At 40.0% G+C, this 14,239-nt stretch overlaps 1 protein-coding gene across 2 annotated transcripts in view; it reads right to left on the reverse strand.

Moving 5' to 3' along the window:
• Window positions 1–529: 529 nt before the first annotated feature.
• opn5 (opsin 5) overlaps window positions 530–14,239 on the reverse strand; it is a 29,172-nt gene continuing 15,462 nt past the window's right edge. For both annotated transcript variants that reach the window (XM_077587018.1, XM_077587019.1), the window contains exons 4-8: window positions 5,586–5,756; window positions 5,147–5,481; window positions 4,825–5,066; window positions 3,825–3,887; window positions 530–2,618 (exon numbers count right to left, since the gene is read on the reverse strand). In XM_077587018.1, the coding sequence (XP_077443144.1) occupies window positions 2,600–2,618; window positions 3,825–3,887; window positions 4,825–5,066; window positions 5,147–5,481; window positions 5,586–5,756 (830 nt within the window). In that variant the 3' untranslated portion in view covers window positions 530–2,599. The remainder of the gene's footprint in view (window positions 2,619–3,824; window positions 3,888–4,824; window positions 5,067–5,146; window positions 5,482–5,585; window positions 5,757–14,239) is intronic.

Genomic DNA, 14,239 nt, shown 5'->3' on the forward strand with positions numbered 1-14,239 from the left:
GTTACCTACGTCAATTGTATCTCGCCCTCTGTGCCTCTGATCGCATCGCTCATGATATTTTGCTTCGTTTCTCAGGACCTTTTTTGCGAGCTCCCTGTCGGCTACCCCGTATACATTATGTCATCACCTTCCTCACAACCCTGACGATCGCCAGCTAGTTGATCCATCTTATTCTACAGGGTGACCATCATCTCACCCATTCCCCGCAGAAATTCCTGAGTTTAATAAAAAGCTCTAACTTCCCACTCCGTGTCTGCATTAGCATCTACGGCCTCCACAATACCTAACACTTTTGGTCGATTGTCGGAGTATTGCTTGCCTTGCCTATCGCCTTGCTTGCCCAACACTTTGCTGAGAATTTTGACTTTGTATTTGGGGTTTTGTACTTTGAAAACCTTAGTTGTTGTGAAATATAGAATGTATTTCTCACGAATTCATGTATATATATATATATATATATATATATATATATATATATATATATATATATATAATATATATAATGTAGTCACTAGAATATAATTTTGCTGACACCTACAGGTTAAGGCCTGTCATCACTTTGTATATAGCAAACCTCCCCTTTTGTATTCCCGCCTAAAGTTTGTCTCCGCCTACTTCTATTAAATACCTTCCCCGACCGTTCGGACGGCGTATCTGGATGGGAGACGTCTCCACATGAACGTGGGTTCTGCCCACCCCCACCCGGCTACGAAGGGTGGGGGCTAAAGAAGAACAAAGAAAGCAGAGCGGGTAGCGGCCATTTTGAGAACCGTTCAGATGAGTCTCCCCCAGATAAACTCCATCGGCCGGGAGTCAAAAACTACTACGTGTTTGCTGCTTCCTGTTTTTGAAGATTATTGTTGAGGCATCCAGCTTTGACAGTTGTACTCGTCGACTCAGTTGCGTTTTTTGTTATCTTCTTTTGATACTCAGTTTTTTTTGGGCATGCTCCTTTTGTTAATAAACATTATTTCTGTAAATATCAGTTCCTCTCCTGAGTTGTGTGTGGATACACTTTACAACGGCTTGCCGTTCACAACACACTCAATGATTTTTTTCCTCTAAAACTTTCAGTTTAAGTGACTCAATGTAATTATTTAGGATTTACAGTGTGCAAAATAGAAATTGCAAACCCTGTTTCAAAAGGTACACTAATCCTTCAACTAGTGCTAAATCCGCCATAATAAAAAGCCACCTTGTATTATCTTTCAAAAACTCTTTCTACCTTTCCTGAATGAGAACTCCTTTGAATAAATTTTAAAATATACCACTCTTGAATTCACATCTCCGTGTTGCTGAATCGAATCACAATTTTAGAGGGATTTACATATTTTCCCTGAGTCTTTATTTCAAGATTTACTCAATTTTATGGACCCTTGTTATTAATGCTTGCATTGTATTGAGTTCATAATTTTTTAATCCTTGAGACAAATAAGAAAATGGAAAATTGCCTATATTTTGAAACGGATGGTTATTTTAAGATCTATTCCAAATATGTCTGAATGTATCATAATCTATGTTTGCATGAATACAACTGAAAAATATATTAACTAACAATGGAAGTTTTGCTTTAAAAAAAAATACTGGGACAATTTACAATGTATACAACATGTGTGAAACTAAAATGCATCCCAAGTACATTTGCAAATATAGTGCATTTATATATTTACATTTTTTTCCCAGCTATCCTGAGAATTCCGAACATCCTGTATTAAGAGAATACAACGTTACTAACTGGGTCATACCAGTTCATCCTATATCCTCTTTAAAGGCTAAAGAATAGAAAAGAAATAGGATTAAGTGCAGTTGATATTATTATCGGGCTCTAAAGCCAGATCTGTAGGAGTGCAAGATACAATAGCCTTGAGGGCCACACACAAACTTTGATATAAATGTAACAATTTCAATTTGGGTCAGGTGCCATGTACAATGAATGTTTATCGTAATTAAAAGGTCCTCTAAGGTAAAATTAAAATGAATAAATTGTTGTATTGCGTGAAAGTAAAGACTGTTGTAAACACCTCTAGCCAATTTGAATGGGAATAAAAATGAGTACATGTAATAAGGTTTTAAAAATAGGACTCTGTAGGGGTGTGTCCGTGCTAACTGTCAATCATGCTCTCAGTGATTGGTAGTCTTGATGCTAATTTAGCATGTTTCCTCTGTCAACATAATTGTGCATGATTGAACCATTTGTGCAGGAATATAGTTCGGAAAGAGAAAACGTGTTTCTGTGTTTCTCTGAGAAATATGGTAGTCTTTTATCCTTTTAAAATTATCAATATGCCTTACTGTCTCGCGTCACCCATTTTAAATTGCAAATTTCCATCTTTAGTATAAATTATAAAACAGTGAATTAAATCAACACAATAATAAATCAATGTACCTAAATATTTTTTTTAAAAGGAACAAATGTCATCTTACACCCATTGCAGCCAAGATGGGATACTGTCCCATTAACTGGCTCAAAAATAACACATGAATCCCTGTTGCTTCTGCTTGAAGTTTACAAAACTATCCTTTGTAAAATGCACACTCGCAACAGAGAGGCTTCAGGTGGTGATTCGGACCCTCTGTTATGGGAACTGTTGGTATACCGCTATTCAACGGCAGCGTCGCTAAAGGTTGAAAAGGGAAGAAATAAAAAAACTTTTTTACATTCATAGTTTTGCACTTACAAACATGTTTTCATCCCACTTCTGACATTACGTTGATGTTGATATTTAGGGGTTAGTAGAGGATACGGCTGGGCTTATTAGTTTCGCAAATGGAGTCTATGCACTGTTCCAATAAGTGAGGGTGTGGTCCAGTAAAGTTCATTTGTGTGTCTCTTAATTCAGTCTTTTTTATCTCCTCACGTTTTACTACTTTAAATATGTGACCCTGTTGTTTAGTACATTGTTTGATTAAGGAAATGCACATGTTGAAGGCATTGTGGTATTGGTCCTTGCTAAAATGGAAAACTGACTGACTTATACTGCAGTCCAAAGGCTAGAAAGCAGTGACGATACTGGGCATGGCTCGTGATGACAAGAAGTTGTGTTTCAAACCTGCCTAGATAAAAAACTAAAAAATTCAGACCAATTGAGTTTCTGCCTATAAACTCAGAGATTCAGAACTCAGTACTTAGCTTGCGCCTGTGTTTTCTAACAGAGTCCATGAACTTAGAAGAAGAAAAAAATCAACATTACCTTACAGCTTTAACAGTTGGTAATTCAAACAATTACTCTAGTGAAGTTGGGACAGTGTATGAGATAAATATACAGATAACCCTATACTACTGTAATTGCAAAACAATCTTCAGTTAAAATTTGTTAAGGGGATAGTAATCTGATGTCACAATAAAATGTTGACCATGTCTACCATATTGCACTGCAAATATTTGACAACCTATGACATGAAAAATTACCTGTACAATGCAACCTCTTTTATGGTGGAAAAGAATTAGTTGATGACTTTTAGAAGAACACAGAGGTGTGGTAAAAGTGTAGATCAAGGGTCTCAAACCGGTCTTCAAAGGGCCGCAGTGGGTGCAGGTTTTCATTCAAACCGAACAAGAGGAAACCTTTTGCAAGTTTAATCAGTTCATTTCAGTAAGGTGCTACTCATTTTAGAAGACATCTCATTGGTTAAACTGTCAGCACTGAATCGGTTGGAACAAAGACCAGGACCCACTGCGACCCTTCACGGAATCGGCTTTAGATCCCTGGTGTAGATCAGAGGCATCGTGTGATTGGGCAAAGTGACTGGCATTGACAACAGGGAGTTAGACAAACTGTTCCAAGTAGTAGTTGTAGGCAGTTCACACAGTCTGTTTCGCTCACATTTCAACATGAGTCTCTTTAGGTTCTTGTTTGTCCCTCAGCGAACCAGAAATTGTGTAGAACCTGTAAAAAGCCAAAATGATGTATAATTGATAAAACACAATAATTGACTTACACCACATTGTCTTTCACCTCCAATACATTTTTGTCTCATAACAATACACAAACCATTCATAAGGAGAGGTACCATTGTAATTTATCAACTGAAAATATTAAAGTCTGGATTTTTTTCACGGGTGAGCTTTTGGTGACGCTGGAGCCAACAATAAATCCTTGGTGTTTGGGTTCCAATGTCATTGTTAACAATTTGTTATTGGCAACTTGTCATTTGTCACCCAGCCAATGCAGTCTTCAGTAAAATGTTTTGATCAAAACAACAGAATTCTTACTGGCTGGTCCATTTCTATGTGCTCAATCTACTTTGCTCAGCGCTTGGCCGAACTGAGAAAAATCTAAGCCTACATTGTGATAGTGTTCGTGTTGGAGAAATTTCCCACACACCATGTATTAACTATTTTTTTCTATAAAAATTATTGAATTTCTTGGGGGAAAATATCAAAAACAAAAACACTTGCTGTCACACTAATGAAACTAAACGGATGAGGGGGCTGCACACGAAAAAGCCTGCATTACATATGGTTGCTAACTCTGGCTGACAGGCTGAAATGTGATTACAATTGTGTTCCGACCCTTTGTTGGGTTTATTTTACAAACAAAAGTACTATAGGCTTGGGCGCAGTGAAACCCAATCTAATCTCAATGTAAATTGAGTAAAATATCCTGACAGCGGGACTTAAACATCAATACTACTATTTTGTACTATTTATCACCAGTACTTCCCAGTCATGAACTTAAAATATGGAGTTGTTTCCACCGATGTGGCAATAATTCCTTGTGTGTTAGAAAGTGTAAACTCTAATATCAAGTCACTGTCATTCAACCAGAAACAGGGGGAAATGTCAGTTTCATTAGATAACAAAATCCAAATAAACTGCCTTACCTGGATTTTCGAAAATGCCTACGTTTCTCCAGGACCTTCATGCAGGATGGTGAACAGGAATTCTTCAAGTCCACCAACTGGTAGATGATTGGGTTGTACATTGCTGCAGACTTGGCAAGCAGAGTTGGGATCACAGACACTGGTATGGGCACTGAGTCTGGCTCCCCAAATGCGGACACTACTGACACAACTGCATATGGGATCCAGGCTATTAAAAATCCTGCACAGATCAGCATTGCTACCTAGATTTAACCAGATACAAGTCATTTAGAAATCATGTAGCTCCTCCCACCAATAGCAAAAATATGCTTCTTTCACTAACCTTTGTGAGTTTTATCTCAAGGTTTTGGTTGTTATTGATTCGGGCATCAAAGTTTGAGATTTCTTTTGCCGAAGACTTGACTTTAAAGATAATCATCACATAAGAAAAGACCATAATACCAGTAGGGAGGACAAGACAGAAGAAAAGAATAGACATGACAAAGGTCTGGCCAGACACAGATGATTGTGCCAGCCACCAATTCAGAGTGCAGGAGGTCCCGAAAGGTTCTGGAGCATAGCTTCCCCAGCCTATGATGGGCATAGTGGCCCAAAAAGCTGCATACATCCACACAAAGGCCAAGCAGAGGAAGGCATGATGCCGTTTCAACCATGTCCCTATATTGTAGAAATATTATAAAGATTAATGGGTTAGTGCAAAGGGATTCATGATAGTTGAGTTCATCAATTGTGGGCAAGAAAAATACTATATAGAAACGTACCGTAACTTAGATGGCAGATCTTGAGGTATCTGTCCAGGCTGACCATAGTCATAGTGGTGAGGCTTCCACACCCAAAGAAAAAGCCTGCCCAGCCATAGAATTGACAACCCTCCCAACCAAACAACCAACGGTGGGAGAAACTAGAAACAACAAAAAAGGGCTTTCCTGTCACTAAAGGACAGGGGTAGTGGAATAAAGGATGTAACAAAAAAAGAGGGTGACACACAAAAAAGAGAAATGAGAAAAACAATGGATGGGCGTGTGATAGTGTTTAAACAAGGATAACAATATTATATGCATGAGAAAAGGGAAGGCAGAAGAAGAACAGAGTAAAAGTATGGAAAATTAGATTAGTGTTTATTATTTTTTACTGTTTTAGTTGCAATTAGTATTCTTATAATCATTTTCATGTTTATAGTTGATTATTTTTACAGTTGCTTTTACTGTGGAAAACTTTCAAATCAATTTTAATATCATTTTTTTGACAAGCTTAAAATGGTTAAAGTCACTGTAAAGTCATTTTCATGTTTTATAAATAGTTAGCACGTCGGCCTCAGAGCTCTGGAGTCCTGGGTTCAAATACAGGTCAGTCCACCAGTGTGGAGTTTGGCCTATGAGAGTTTCCTCCGGGGACTCCGGTTTCCTCCCACATTAAAAAGTTTGATGAATCTAAGCACACATCTAAACAACTTCAAATTATGAATTGAAAACAACTTGGCATTAAATGGAACTACAAAGGAGTAACAGTCCCTCCAACTCGTCATTCAGTACAGAGAGTACATGCCAAGGAGTCTTCAATTTTAAAGCTTCTTTTTGCTTTAATATTGTAGCGATCGTGTATGGGCTACATCCGTAGTACCTTTCATTATCCCTATCCATCCTCGATGGATAAAAGGACCAACGTCTTCATTTTATTCGCACCAGTAATCTATAATCCTTATAAAGTGTGATTAATGTATGTTGAGATTCTCTCGCTACGTTTGTCCAAACCGTGCAACGTAGAGAGTTGACTTTTTTTGGGGTGGCCAGAAACGGCTGTTGTATCCTAATAGACGAGTGATTGAATTTCTTTACCTTCTCCAAGTGTGTAAACTCAAGCATTCGAGTATCAACTCAACTCAAGTATTTGCAAGGATTATCGATGAGTATGCCTGACCAGAAATATGTTAACTTGCTCCTCTCTTGTTTAAAATAAAGAAGTTATTTTAAACACTTGAAAAACTAAAAAAAATCAGTTAGAACTCCTTGATGACGAACAGCTGTCATTAGAGAGCTGTTGGTATTAGACAGACAAGTGGAGATTGTCAAGCAGAATGCAACGCCACCGTGACAATTTCAAAATAAAATAAAATACAGGAAATGTATTTAGGCTTTTGGATATCAGTTACCAACCATCTGTCAGCGGAACCGGTGCCAGTCCATCAGAAAAATAAATATTAACGTTTTAATATCATGAAGATTAGGCATCGTCAACGCTCAAATATGGAGACTTGAGCCACTCACACGATGCACCCTAGTATTGCCAGCTCATAAAGACTTCTTATTTAATTACATTGTCATAGATCAGGGGTGGCCAACCCGCGGCTCTAGAGCCGCATGCGGCTCTTTGGCTGATTTCATGCGGCTCTTTAAGCGATATTCTGGCGTAAGGCGTAAGTGTAAACCATGGTCAAACACACCGTAACAACCCCATTCAAGAGATTAATTTACCCGACCGCTAGATTCACGAGATCCACCAACTTCAGCAAATACCGCACTATCGCCACATACGGCGCTGTACGGAGCCACTGTCCGACCGCAAACGCCACTATTAGCCACAAATAATGCTCAGAATTGCACCAAACTTCATCAATAGTACACACAGGGTCCCAGCACGTAGTCCGAGCCGTCAAACAGCTGGAGCAACAGGGAGCAACTCGTGTCTAAATCATTGAATTCAGACAACGTCATGAAGCCTGTGATGGAAATCGTGAACTACATCCGCACACACGCGCTTAACCACAGGCAATTCAGGAGTCTCATCGCTGAGCTGGACCAAGGGCTTCCAGGTGACCTGCCGCTGCACTGCACTGTGAGGTGGCTGTCAAAAGGCAAAGTGCTCTCTCGCTTCTTTGAGCTTTTGGATGCCGTGAAACTGTTCATGGAAGAGAAGGGCAAGGACTATCCCGAGCTCTCGGACCTCGAGTGGATTATGGATCTGGCATTTTTGGTCGACATGCTGTGGCACTTGGACAGACTGAACCTGACCCTGCAAGGCAAGTTAAAAATGCTGCCTGACCTCGTGCAATGTGTGTTTGCGTTTATCAACAAACTGAAACTGTTCAAGACGCAAATTCAAAAAAAAGATTTAACGCATTTTCCCACTCTGCTGAAAGCCAGTGAACATGTCCCCAGTGCCGCCCTGAAAAAGAAAAGAGACAGATATGCAACGCTGATTGAAAACTTGCACGAAAGCTTTGTGACCCGCCTCCGTGATCTACAACTGAAAAGACCACAGATTACGTTCCTTGTCGACCCATTTAATGCGGAGATGGACTGTTTGAAAATCCCGCTCGTCACAGATGAGGCTGCGGCAGAGTTGGAGATGATTGATCTTTGTGAGGAGGATCAACTGAAAGCTGTTTTCAGGGAAGGGACCATTGAGTTCTGGAAACGTGTTCCGATGGAAAAATACCCCAACATCAAACGAGCTGCGCTAAAGATCCTGTCGATGTTTGGGTCAACGTACGTCTGCGAGTCTGTGTTTTCCACCCTGAAACATGTGAAATCAAAGCATCGATCTGTTTTGACTGACACTCATGTGAAAGAGTTGCTTCGAGTGGCAACAACAGAATACAAGCCAGATTTGAGGAGGATTGTTCAGGACAAGGAATGCCAGAAGTCCCACTAAGCAGCATAGTAAGAGAAAAATGTCATTGAAAATTGTTATATTTTTGTTTGTGGACTTGCTTTAACTGAGAGTTTGTGTGTGTGTGTGTGACAGTGCACACAATGTTAACTGTTGAAAAAAATAACTGTCATTATCTTGCTGTGGGTCATTTTCAATAAATCTGGCTGAGCAGAGGTCTGTGTGTGCCCATGTATGATGTGGCTCTTTGCAGTAACACAGTAAAAAAAAGTGGCTCTTAGTCTCTGACTGGTTGGCCACCCCTGTCATAGATCATTGATGTCATTTTTTGTTGAAGAGCCTGAGAGCTGATGGGAGGAAGGATCTGTGGAAGCGCTCCTTCTTGCATCGAGTGTGCAGCTGAAGAAGCTGCGGATGGACTCCAAACTCGTACAGGGGGTGGGAGGTGTTGTCCATGATGGACATTATCTTGGCCAGCATCCTCTTCTCTCCCATGTCCTCTACAGAGTCCAGAGAACAGTCCAAAACAGAGCTGGAACCGCTTGTTCAGCCTGTTCCTGTCCCCCTACGTGCTCCCGCAACCCCAACAGACCACTGCATAAAACACTAGATGCCACCACAGTGTCATAAAAGGTCCTCAGCAGTCATTCACACCATAGTCCATAGTCTCTTCAGTAGGTGGAGGTGACTCTGGCCTCTCTTGTACAGGGCATCTATGTTTATGGACCAGTCCAGTTTGTTGTTGAAGTGAACACCCAGGTACTTAAAATTCTCCACGATTTCAATGTATTTTCCCTAGATGTTAACCTGTGTAGTCTGTTGGGGCTTCTTTTAGAAATTGATCACCATTTCCTTTGTCTTCTAGGTGTTGATGTAGAGGTGGTTTCGCCCACACCAGTCAACAAAGGCTGTGCTGACTCCCTTCTACTCCAGGTCGTTCCTGCCCATCACTTGTTCAACAATAGCGGTGTCGTCAGAGAACTTCTGGAGGTGGCAGGTGTTTGTGTGGTGTCTGAAGTCCGATGGGTAGAGGGCGAAGAGGAATGGGGAGACCACCGTGCTTGCCCAGTTGGGCCCCGTGCTGCGAACTACCACATCAGACATACAGTCCTGAAGTCTCACATATTGTGGCCTGTCTGTGAGGAAGTCGATGATTCATGCAGCCAGGAGGTGCTTTACTCCAGCCTCTTCCAGACTCCCCTTCAGTAATACAGGTGCTATGGTGTTAAAATCACTTGAGAGGTAAAAAAAAACATGACTCTCACCGTGCTTCCCGTGATCTCCAGGTGTGAGAGAGACCTGTGCATTAGGTAGATGGTTGCATCTTCCACACCAATGCCTGGACGATAGGCAAACTGCAGAGGGTCCAGCTCTGTATTCACCAGAGGGCTGAGGTGGTTTTAGGATGATTCTCTCCATTGTCTTGATCAGGTGAGAGGTTAGTGCTACTGGTCTGAAATGGTTGGGCTCCCTGGGGTTCACAGTCTTTGGAACTGGAACCACACAGGAAGTCTTCTGCAGAGCACTGAAAGGTCGTTAGGATCACTGATTGTGGAACACGAGACTCAACGATCTATTCTAAAAAGATGATTGTCACTAATGTACAGTGATACCTCTACTTACAAATGCTTCTGCATACAATACTTTCAGGTTATGAAACCATTTGATATGAAAATTACTGTTCCAATAATCAAAAACAAGATTGTTACAAAATCCCCCAAAACGTGAATACATTTCCTGTATCCATCATTTTATTTCAAAATTGTCGCGCTAGCATTGCGTTCTGCTTGACAACCTCCCCACACTCTGCTTGCCCCTCATTGGCTGTCTCCCAACAACAATTCTCCGTTATTGCTTTTTTTCTTGAGCATGGTCAAATCAGTTGTCCATCCATGAGTTATATTGCAAGTTCTATTTAATGCTAAGTTGTTTTGAATTTATTATTTTGAAGTTGTTTAGATGTGTTTATGTGCATGAATTTGTGTGCTTGTCTGTTGCCTAACGTTAGCTTCCTCTTTACACTTAGGAACCTGCACAAATAGAAAATGTTTTTGATTCTTGTTATTCATTTTAATACATTCATAATTTTCATATTTGTTCTCATTTTTGTGTATTTCTCACATTTTTCATACAAAATTGGGAAATGTTTGGGATAAACCCTGAGATAACAGACCACTATTATTAATAACTCAAACCAACCGATCTGTAGAACAGAAAACTTTTTTTACATAAATAAAGACCATATGGTCCGTACGAGGTAGTGGGCTTTCCATGAAAAGGTGTCACATGAACACTGCCAAGAATAAATGCAAGTCACTAATAGTTATCAATATTTCTGGCCCTAATCTAATCTGATGTGATTAAATACAAGGAATCTCTTATGATGAAGTCTTGCTGTATAAATGCTCCCAGGCAAGTGTCAGTGAGTTGTTCCGTGTGATAATGTCCGGATGTCCAGAGGCAGAGATAGAATCGTTTTACTTTTCCTGACTAATTTATTGGAAACCAAGAGATGTGCAGTGGTAGAATGCCTTTTTTGTCCAATGGGAGATATCAACAAGCTAGATTTGATAGGGGTTCAGCCGTTAACACACCACTGCCAAGCATTTGCAGCAAAATCTTAATTGCACCTGATAATTAAGAGCTTCAGTCTTATACAAAAAAGTAAAAAATAAATAAATAATCCATGTTTGATCTTTAGAATTTATACAGCGACCTGTCAGGAGTGGTTAGCGCATTGACCTCGTAGTTCTGGGGTAAATGGTTCGATCACAGGTCGGTCATCACTGTGTGGAGTTTGCATATTCTCTGGGTACTCCAGTTTCCTCCCACATTCCAAGAACATGCATGGTAGGCCCGTTTAACACTCTAAATTTCCCCTAAATATGAGTGTGAGCGTGAGTGGTTGTCCGTCTCCTTGTGCCCTGCGATTGGTTGGCCACCGATTCAGGGTGTACCCTGCGTTGTGCCCATGGTTAGCTGGGATAGGCCCCAGCGCCCCCAAAACCCTTGTGAGGATAAGTGGTCTGGAAAATGAAGGAATGAATGACTTAATCTGTAGAAAAATGCATGGATCTCAATGTACTTTGAATCAAAGTATGGTATATTATAAAAATATGACATGAGGCCATTCTTGCCAGACAGAAACAAGTCAATACTTGAATTATTTAATTACCTAAGTACATCTGCCTAATTTTAGTTTGACATTGTTTTGTAAATTAATTGTTCAACTGTATTACCTGCATACAAAAGAACGATTGGTACAGTAGTTACTCACATATAAGCCACATTCGTCAGACAAAAAAATGACTGAATCTAGGGTACGACTTATATGCGCATAAAAAGACGACATGCACGACGCCATGACGCAAGACAATGCGGCCAATGCCGTCATTTATTTCAAAATAGAGAAAAGATAAACAAATAAAAAGCTAAATCTATTTTGACGTATTCGTATTTCGACGGAGGATGCTGACCAGGATGATGTCCATCATGGACAGCACCTCCCACCCCCTGCATGAGTCTGTGGAGTCCCTCCGAAGCTCCTTTAGCAATAGACTGCGGCACCCTCATTGCAGGAAGGAGCGCTTCCGCAGATCCTTCCTCCCATCAGCTGTCAGGCTCTTTAACAAAAAAATGGCTGTGTGTTAAGACCTACCGTATGCATGCATGTACATTTATGTGTATGTATGTATGTATATATGTCCTAAGCAACACGCTTATTTAATTATATATTTATTCATGTATTTATTTCTTGACCTACTTATTACCTATCTATTACCTATCTATTTATGTCTAAAATGCCTTTCCTATTCCTGCATCCTCACCCTCTTGCCACTGGAACAACGAAATTTCCCGAATACGGGATGAATAAAGTTATCCAATCCAATCCAATCCAATAATTGAAATTAAAGAAAAAAACGTGAAAAAACAGTCACTTGTGCCCGTCACTGCTCGCTCAGGGTGTCGCCATCTTACCTAGGGCCGCCGCCGTCTTACCTAGTTAAACGTGCTCTGACTGGCCAGAAGCGAGTAGCCTTGATTTTGAAACAAAACAAAATCCTATTGATTTTTTTGTTTTGTTTCTTGTTCGAAAGTGACAACTATTGCATCGAAAGAATTGAGATATTTTGACATTAGAAGCAATACGGCTGCCACAACATCTTAAACTTCTTGTTGTCATGATTCGCCTCGGGTAAGTAGCGAGACAGAACCCAGGATGCTGGAAACAGGAAAAGGCGAGGAAAATGCTGGTGCATGGCTTAGGACTTTTAATGATGAAATAACCATACAAAAATAACCCAGGACAAAATGGCAACTAAATTGCAGGGAACGCACACCAACAAAGGAGGAGGAGAAAGCACGAGACACTAGGCACAAGCTAATACTCCCACACCAGAAATGTCAGACACAGGGGTTTAAATACACACACACGGGCTGATTACCAATCACACACATCTGGCCACATAAGCTAAGGGGAGCCTGGAGAGACACAAGAGGCGAAACGCACACAATCATCCAGACAGCACACACTAGGAAAAAGATGCACACATCCACCCAAAAACCCAACAAACGTGACACTTGTTTGATTATGGTATAGAAAATCTTTATTTCATGAAAACATTTTTTTTCATCTTAGCAGTCTTGTGGAAAAAGATAAGTTTGATGAGGCCAGAATAGAGGAGCATTTGCCACCTTCAGGACGGCCCGTTATGGCACAACGGCTGAACATTCACATTTATTTCATGAATCGCTTATCCTCACAAGGATTGCGAGGTTGCTGGAGTCTATCCCAGCTAACTATGGGCACCCGGCGGGGGATACTCTGGATCGATGGCCAGCCAAATAAATGTGTTCTATGGTCACTCCTCCTTGGTGAATGTTAATCAGAAACGAAGCACCCCATCTAACAGCTGATCATGAGTATTGTGTACTCTATGGTTGGCCCATGTTAAAAAACATTTGTATGTAAAATTTGATATTTTTGACAAATTGCTCTTGAGTCGCAGGACCAATAAAATTATCCAAAATATTTTACAAACAACAATTAGTTTAATAGGAGTTACTTGGAAAGTACTGTAGCTTTGAGGCAAACACGTTGGGCATTATTTTAGGAGATTTTTTTTCCTCGGTTGAATGCTGTGTTGTTGCTCCTTGTTCTTTTTCCCTGTTCCCAACTTGAAATAGATTGTCAACATTTTGGTTAATTGTTGTTAGACCTTTTCTTAATGTTATCAAAGTTAATGTTTTGGAGTCACATAGTTGTGAGAACAAAATAAACGCCTAGCATTTGGCTAAGAGGTCAATCACCAACAGTTTGTAATAGACTTTACCATAGTCTAATCAGAAATATTATGTAGGTTATTTTTATATACATTGAAAAATAACTAACAACCATATAAACACAATTTATTAACCATGCAGCAGTTTATCATGTGACATCACAAAGAGTCACACTGTCATTAAGACGGAACTGAATACACACCCTCCACCACACAACCCACAATTAAGAGTAGTACACAAAATTATGTTGTGCAATTACAGAAATGCACTCGCTCATTTTCTCAAGTGAAAAAATGAGTTTTCCCATTTTTTGCAAATGTTCTGAAGACGTTACAAAAGCCTAAAAATTGTAAACTTCAGTTAAAATGGGTTAATATGTCTGGTAAAAAAAACTGCGTTCCACAATCACCTTGAACTTACACAGCAACACGATTTATTATGAACGTCACATTGGTCACAAATCATTTGCTCACAAAAAAAAATCTCATTGACCCACTAAAAAACTTGAAAAAATGGGCTAAGT

This window comes from Stigmatopora argus, chromosome 19, assembly GCF_051989625.1.
Source record: "Stigmatopora argus isolate UIUO_Sarg chromosome 19, RoL_Sarg_1.0, whole genome shotgun sequence".
Lineage (NCBI taxonomy): Eukaryota > Metazoa > Chordata > Actinopteri > Syngnathiformes > Syngnathidae > Stigmatopora > Stigmatopora argus.